General features: G+C 46.2%; 1 protein-coding gene across 2 annotated transcripts; it reads left to right on the top strand.

The window, feature by feature from the left end:
• The first annotated feature begins 99 nt into the window (after window positions 1-99).
• On the top strand, window positions 100-6483 carry oat (ornithine aminotransferase). Of its 2 annotated transcripts, none has more exons than XM_086016506.1 (10): window positions 100-257; window positions 2072-2292; window positions 2768-2992; window positions 3066-3161; window positions 3946-4073; window positions 4251-4373; window positions 4555-4683; window positions 4777-4890; window positions 5315-5459; window positions 5531-6483. In XM_086016506.1, the coding sequence occupies exons 2-10, from the start codon at window positions 2088-2090 to the stop codon at window positions 5689-5691; spliced, it is 1326 nt and encodes a 441-aa protein (XP_085872632.1). In that variant the 5' UTR covers window positions 100-257; window positions 2072-2087; the 3' UTR covers window positions 5692-6483. The 2 variants fall into 2 exon arrangements, with proteins under 2 accessions (XP_085872632.1, XP_085872633.1); XM_086016507.1 differs by lacking the exon at window positions 100-257 and adding an exon at window positions 309-709.
• Window positions 6484-8018: the final 1535 nt, after the last annotated feature.

Here is an 8018-nt window from a genome sequence, read left to right as displayed (position 1 = left end):
AAAAAATATCATCATTATTAATAATAATAAATACAATACGAGCCTCACTGTTGGTCTCGCTATCCAGCAATCGAGGCGAATGTTACAACATGGGGGCGTTTCCTCTGACGTCACGCTCAGTGAATTTCCCCGTTTGGTCCGCGCTTGCAGACAGAAATCTGACCGGCTCGGATCCGTTGCTCATCGGATAAAAGCCAAACCCCGCAGACACAAGACACGTCCCAAGACGCTCCTGAACTACATTTCATCTCGTTCTGGTACTTCTGTTTTGTTCTCTTCCTATGTCTTAATTCGCTTCTTCTGTTCCACTTGACAGCTAATCTTAGGTTAGCTATATAGCTAATATAATAGCATGATCATAAGGAATAAGAATGAGATGATATTGATGGAAAATTGACATTACGTAGCATAAATCAGCCGATTGGCAACAGGTTTTTTGTTTTTTTTTTAGCTCCCTGCTTTGACGTCTGCAGAAAGTGGGTGTGTGTACTATTTGGAGGCTGCTCACAGTTACAGCCTATCATCTGTAAGGGGCAGGTTAAACTCCGCTGAACTGCCAAAAATGTCAGGACACTTATTATCTACTGCAGTGTTTACAGTTTAACAACGTGAGGGTCAAGGGCTTATTGGTCATTTGGGAGCCGAAAGAAAATCCAGTCTCGGGGCCTCCACATCAGTGGCGTACTTAAATAACTGCGCTACACAAAGGGTAAGAAGTTTACTGTGCTTTAAAGACTTTAAAGATGGACCACTGTTTTAGTGCTTGGTGGCGCTGATAGTCACACATAGCAACAGAGGGCCGTCATTTAATCACAAGTCTCCTAACTGTCACAATTCCGTGGTTTCCAGACAAGTCAACCTTGGGCCACAGCAAAAATGGCCGAGAAGTCATCGTTTATCATACCATCCATAGTCAGGTTTTCATGAAGTAAAATGCACATCCCATACACTCATAAATAATAGAAGCAAGAACAAATCCAAGAGCAACTTTGACTTGGTAATGCCGTTTTGTTTTAGTTTGTTTGCTTTTGTCACTTCCGCTTCTTGCGTCGTTGACTGATTTGCTAGCTAAAAGGCAATCTGATCAACTGTCACCGACGGCTATTGACGTTTTCCATGGTTTGAGCACTATGAAAGGGAAATGATACAACAATCCCGTAATTCACCACATGACAGCAGAATTTATAAACCAATTGCTTCGAATTCTGAACAGAAATGATATATATAAATGCATGCCTCCTGACTGTGGATGGTATGATAAACAATGACCACTTGGCCATGTTCACCGAGTTCAGCGCCATGCAGGATCGAGGATAGCAGCCCGCGACGCACTCTAAAATGTATTGTTGAACAAACAGCGAGAGAACAAACACGCATTGTTGAATAAACATGTACTGAGTACATTCATACACAAATTTGCCAACTCACACCGAGTCACTCCATACCTAGACGTCTTTCTGAGGTTATAGCAAGTGAACCGCCTGCCAACTCTACGAGGCTTTACACAATCAGGATTTTTGGGCACGATTGCCAATCAGCGAGCTAGATAAATAAATAAAATCAGTCGCCACATTTGTGGTCAGTTTGCTTGCCGTAAACGTCTTTTTGCAGCGTAATCCGAGGCGATGAAATAATCGAACGCATGAGAAAGGAGGGCGCGAGTTCTCGAAATGACCACGATAGATGAAGAATTTTCATACAATCATCCAGTAATTATTGCCGGAGTTCAAAGAAACCTAAATGAATCATTTTTCGGATTCAGACAAAGAGCCCGGCGTAGTTGCACTTTTGACACTTGCGCTGCATTGTGAAACGCGTGAAAGCGACTCATTGCTCAGCAGACCCGAGTGAGCGGGGCGGGGGGATTTCACAAAGCCAGCAATGAGCTTATTGCCCTTGGATAGCTGCATGGAGCTTTTGGGGCGTGTCTGCTTACGGTCTGACTGGTTAGCAGGATAACAGGATGTCATGGGACAGGCACAGGAACAGGAACAGTCAGTTGCGGCAGAATCAACACAAGCGCCTTGACTAGCGCCTTGACAAGTGTGCCGTGTCCGCCTTGTCCCCTTAGACGCAAGCACGGCAGGATGAAGTCAATGATTTTCCAGCTCAGTCGCAGCCTGAGGAGCTCGGCGCCGCTCGGCGTCCTCCGTGGCGTCCACTCGGCGCCGCGGCCCGCCGCCACGCGCAAGTTGGAACGGCCGCTCAGCTCGGAGGAGATCTACGCCCGCGAGGAGAAGTACGGCGCGCACAACTATCATTGCCTGCCTGTGGCGCTGGAGAGGGGCGAGGGTGAGTTCAAATATTTGCAATGCAGTCATTGCATTTGCTCGTCTGTTTGTGTTGTTTTTTTCTTTTTTTTTTTCCTCCTTCTTTAATCGTCACTCATGTTGGTTGTGAACGTCGTAGAATTCAGCAACCAAAAGGTTTGCAGCACTTTCTGCTCTTTGGTAATTTAGCGCAGAGCAAAAATCTGCAGTGAACTGCCACCTATTCACGGTTCGGTATTTACAAATAGGTCTCTTTGAGGATGTTTTATTTTGATTTTTTTTTAACTTATCCTCCATGATTCGCTGAATAACGGTGTTTCTTTGCCACCATCTAGGGGGCATTTAGACATAAGTAGTGCTTTGCCACCGTGTGATATCTATATAGTGGAGGGGTGTTCAGTGTATTTAAAATTCATCCTGACAAACTCGCGTCATTAGCAGCTCCCATCAAGCTAGCGGGAGCAAAAAGCAGGAACGCTAGTCTTTTCTATTTGTAGGAATCTTCGTGTGGGACGTTGAAGGCAGACGCTACTTTGACTTCCTGAGTGCCTACAGCGCCGTCAATCAGGGCCACTGCCACCCCAAGATCGTCGCCGCCCTCACCGCCCAAGCCTCCAAGCTGGCGCTGACCTCCCGAGCCTTCTACAACGACGTGCTGGGCGCCTACGCCGAGTACATCACCACCTTGCTTGGCTACGACAAGGTCTTACCCATGAACACCGGTAAGGAAAAAAAACAAACGCGAGTGTCCGTCCTGCGGCTGTCGGAGAAATGCTGACGCCAGTCTTGTCGAAGGCGTGGAAGGCGGCGAGACGGCCTGCAAGCTGAGTCGGAAGTGGGCCTACAACGTGAAGGGCGTCCCCAACAACAAGGCCAAGATTGTTTTTGCCAGTGAGTGAAACTTTCTACAACTACTTTGAATACAAAAAAAAAAAACTGAACATGACATCACAACTGCTCAGGTAACGACCAATCACGGCTGACCTGTGCGATTGGTCGTTACCTGAGCAGTTGTGATGTCATTTTCAGTCGACAGAAATGACAAAATGGCTGCCCCCTGAGATGGCTAAAAACGGGTGGATTGACTCTTATTCCACAAACGCAATATTAATCAGAATGGAATATTTCAACTAGTGGGCTTGCATAGAACATATTCTTCCAAAAAATAATAGACTTTTTCCCTTTAATAAAGCCCACCATGTAACATCCTCTCAAGTGGCCATAGACAGACACGTTCAATTGCTTCATTGAACAAGCAGTAACATAAAGTAAATATGCAATGAGCACATTCAAGCTGCAAAAGTCACAACTGACGCCAGGAGCCTCATAAGCGCGCTAACCGGATAACCCGAGCCAACCAACAGCCAATTGCATTCTCATTCGCTCACGGGCTCCACTCAACCAGACCCGAGTCCATCCTTTTAATGCCACTCACGCTCCCAAGCGACGGATACTACAGTGTAGAATACCTTCGCCTCACATGTACAGTTTGGATTGTTATGTTGAATAACGTGTACCGCAACAGCAGGTTTATGACTGCCAACGCAAGGGAACGTTTCGATGTTAGCCAATTCAATTGCACCTCGTCGGAAGGGATTGTTCGGCGCTCTCGTACAGCAGCTGCCGGGGGCCGCGACTCGCTCAACAATTTTCCCGTCCCATCTTTCTGTGCCAGATGGGAACTTCTGGGGCCGCACGCTGGCAGCCATCTCCAGCTCCACCGACCCCAGCAGCTACGAAGGCTACGGCCCTTTGATGCCTGGATATGAGCTGGTCCCGTTCAACGACATTCCCGCGCTTGAGGTTTGCTTTTGGATTCCGGCAGACAAATGAAGAGAGGCAGCTGTTTGACTGGATTGTTTTTGTACTTGTCGAGATCTTTTTTTTTTTTCCCTCTCTCTCTCTTCTCACCATAACTGCTTCTGCTCACGTTTTCTGTGTCCACGGTAAGGAGGCTTGATCATGTTTGTTCTGTTACAGAAAGTCCTCCAGGACCCACACGTGGCCGCCTTCATGGTGGAGCCCATCCAGGGCGAGGCGGGCGTGGTGGTGCCCGACGACGGCTACCTGACCCGAGTCAGGGAGCTGTGCACGCGACACAACGTGAGTACGCACTCGGGTCACGGCGCCATTTCAAGCAGGAACGACACACTTTTTCGGCAATTTCTCCCAAGATCGGTCGCGCCAATTGGCGTCGTCAAACAAAGTTGGAGGTGGTTATGGAAATAATTCTACAACACTACTTTACAAAAAAGATTTAGAAAAGTGTATTTGTGCGCCGCAGGTGCTGTGGATCGCCGACGAGGTGCAGACGGGCTTGGCGCGGACCGGGCGGCGTTTGGCCGTGGACCATGAGAAAGCGCGCCCAGATATTGTCATCCTGGGGAAAGCGCTCTCGGGAGGGGTTTACCCTGTAAGCGTTTGGGGTTTAAACACAAAACGGAGCAATTTGGGGTTGGTTTTTTTTTTTTTTTGGTGCAACGTGTAACGGTTGCATGCGCCTCAGGTGTCCGCCGTGCTGTGCGACGATGACATCATGCTGACCATCAAGCGCGGGGAGCACGGGTCCACGTACGGAGGGAACCCCATCGGCTGTCGGGTGGCCATCGCTGCCCTCCAGGTCAGAGTTCAACTTCATTCGTTGACCCGTATCATTCGAGAATTCTTTTACATAATTTAAACTGCACATGATTTTTTTTTTTTTTTTAACATGGTAGCCAATCTTTCAGTGTTTTCTCACTGAAGAAATTTAAAATGCTAACTCAACTTGTTGCATGGGCTGCATTACTAATTCTAATAATCCTAATTATAGCAAAAGTAAGAATTCATAGTGTATGAATGCTGTGAGAAAATTTCAGTGCTACAAAGATAAAAGCAGTCAAACCACCAACTTAGCTCTCACTATTTTTTTTTTAAACTTCACTGCAGCAGTAACGTATCTGAAAGTCACTTAAGTCAAAGCTAAATTTTCTGGAACTTGACCAAGTTACGTCTCACGTCATGAAAAACGTGTAAGTCCAGTTCAATATTTTGCCTCCCCGCAGGTGATGGAGGAGGAGAAGCTGGCGGAGAACGCGGAGCGGATGGGACAGCTGCTGCGCTCGGAGCTGAGGAAGCTGCCGTCCGACATCGTGTCCACGGTGCGGGGCAAGGGCCTGCTCAACGCCGTCATCATCAAAGAAAGCAAAGGTATAGCGAGCGCCATTCGGCCGCGTGTGTCGCAACGGAGATGCTGACGAGCTGCGTGTCGCCCCGGGCAGAGTTTGACGCGTGGAAGGTGTGCCTGCGCCTGCGCGACAACGGCCTGCTGGCCAAGCCCACCCACGGCGACATCATCCGCCTGGCCCCGCCCCTCACCATCAACGAGTCCCAGATGAGGGAGTGCGTCGACATCATCCACAGAACCATCACGTCGTTCTAGAACGTTCGGTCATCTGCTTTTTCTTTAAGTGAATCATTCAAACACGTGCTTGTTGCTATTTGAATTGGGCTTTTAAAGGCGGGCATTCTTCTCACTCTTCAAACTTGACTTCAAGATATGATCAGTTTTGTACTGTGGATGGCTCAAGATGGCGTTAAAGGGCCACTTTTGTCTAAATTTAAGTTAAGTCTAAGTTTCTCGAAGCACTTCAGCCCCAAGATATGATTTTTTGTGAAAGTCCAACTGCAAATACGCAGGGATGAATAAACCCGGACACGAGGACACGAGAAAGCATTTGCAGAGAGATACCGACACCTGCTGCTTTTTCTTTGGTATAGCTGCGACAGAATTAAGAGAAAAATACAGTAAAACTAGTTAGACTTTGAAGACGGCCGAGAGAGGGAACGTTTTTGCACTATGAAAATGTCACCTAGTGGTGTTTGAGAGCTGCTGTTTGGAATGAATAACCACTTTTCCTTCAAAGATTTAATGGAGCAGAGATTTTTTTTTGGGGGGGGGGGGGGGACTTTGTGGGGTTTTCATTATATTCCTTTGAAAAGAAGTGCACACAGAAGATTGTCAAGGAGAAGATTTTTTTTTTTTTTTTTTTTTAAATGCGGTTAGGGTGGATGTTGCTTTTAGGTAGCAGAATGCGGCATAACCAGTCTGTGACTGAGTCTTTGTCAAGCTTTGGGGTTCCATCTTATTTTCTTTTCCAAGGCCAGGCTTTTGCTACCCGAAAGAAAATTTGAACTCATTTCAATAAACGATGGCAGTCGTGCATGGTGTGAAGTGAGTTGTATACTGTCTCTTCAAAAAAGAACGACATCACAACAGAACGTTTGGAAATTTTACAATGACCACTAGGTGGTGGTGTGACCTCATTTGAGCGCAAATAAGGCAACGTGGGAACTTACAGACAGGTGCAGTCAGTACGTTAGAATATTGCGGAGATCTTCATTTATTGCACTAGTACATGTCTTTCATTTTTAATCTTTGATTTGATCAAATTACACTGTCATAACACGTAACAGTCAGACGTTTGACACTATCCATTTTTATTCTTGTAACAACTGTTCTCATATCATGACCACCTCATAAGCGTAACATCCGCTTTTGGGGGTAATAAGTGTATTGTGCTCAAGATTATCCGCAGTTGTCTTTTTGGAAAGGGAGGCCTGCAGAAGAGGACAAAAGCGCCCAGTGTCTTCAATCAGACAGCACAGGACAGCTCATTATTCCGTATGGCAGCCAGCCGAGCGAGGCCTCCGAGTTTGCTTGTGAAATATGAGAGGAATCCGATGTTGGCAGCAGCCAGCGGGCTTTTATCGCCAGGTGACAAGGCCAGCGAGGCCCCTCGAGGCTCGGAGATGCGTCCCTCTCGGCCGCCGCCCCCGCCCCCTTCCGCAAACGAGCTTCGCTTTTGGCAGAGCGGTGACAGGTTGAGGAGCGAAACTTTGACAGGCTCAGGCCGGCTTCAAGACACACTCGGAGGTGTGCTCAATTTGGGCAAAAGGACTGGCACAAATCTTTTCATGAATCTACCAAGGCGGTGGAGGGGAACGTTTTTCCTCAAAATAATGGAATTGAGGCTGAATTGAAAAAAAAAACCATTCATTCCCACTTTTTGGTAATACTTTAACGCCTCACCAAAAGGGTTTGTAATGGGCTATAGTTACCACAAGATGGTGGCAAAGGACTACTTTTGTGTAAATGAAGCTCCTCAACTCACTTCAAATTGTTTCATTGTCATCAAGTTGCCACCAGATGGCCACAAAGCAAGACTGTTATCAGAACTATTCTCATCACATCCCATTAACATCGCGACAACTTATAAAAATGTTTTACTCGCATCCGGCTTCTCTCAGTAATTGACTGCTAAAAAAAAAAAAAAAATGTATTGTAACTTTTTTGTAATAACGACTTCTCATAATGACTTTTGCAAAACAATGACTATCCGTATGTTCTTGCACTGTTACCACATTTTACTCCGAAAATTGTAATGATTTCATAACATCACCATTTTTATTGTAATATTGACTTTTTTTTCTCATAATATCTACATGCTGACAAAATGATCATTCATAAAAACATTTTATGGCGTGATCAAATTTGACAAGCGCTACGTCCAAGAAAATGCCATCTTGGGAATAACGAGTCATATATTTTTCCCCACCTACCACAGATAAATTACGCGAATGTAGCTTCTGCATTTAAGTCTACGGTATCCGAGTGCACTGATAAATGGCACATCATCTATAAATAGAATTGCGCATGGACCATTTTTCCCGTTGGACTTGCCGGTGGGGAATAGCCCCACTTGATAT

This window comes from Filicampus tigris, chromosome 19 (assembly GCF_054856515.1).
Source record: "Filicampus tigris isolate MCC_2025a chromosome 19, RoL_Ftig_1.0, whole genome shotgun sequence".
Taxonomy (NCBI): Eukaryota; Metazoa; Chordata; class Actinopteri; order Syngnathiformes; family Syngnathidae; genus Filicampus; species Filicampus tigris.
This window is presented reverse-complemented; position numbering and strand designations above follow the sequence as displayed.

What these genes read in the sequence shown, in the direction of transcription:
- oat (XM_086016506.1), top strand. Translation starts at nt 2,088, where the DNA reads ATGAAGTCAATGATTTTCCAGCTCAGTCGCAGCCTGAGGAGCTCGGCG. An exon ending in GGCGCTGGAGAGGGGCGAGG is followed by an intron (nt 2,293 to 2,767) that starts GTGAGTTCAAAT and finishes TTCTATTTGTAG; the next exon opens with GAATCTTCGTGTGGGACGTT. An exon ending in GGCCAAGATTGTTTTTGCCA is followed by an intron (nt 3,162 to 3,945) that starts GTGAGTGAAACT and finishes TTTCTGTGCCAG; the next exon opens with ATGGGAACTTCTGGGGCCGC.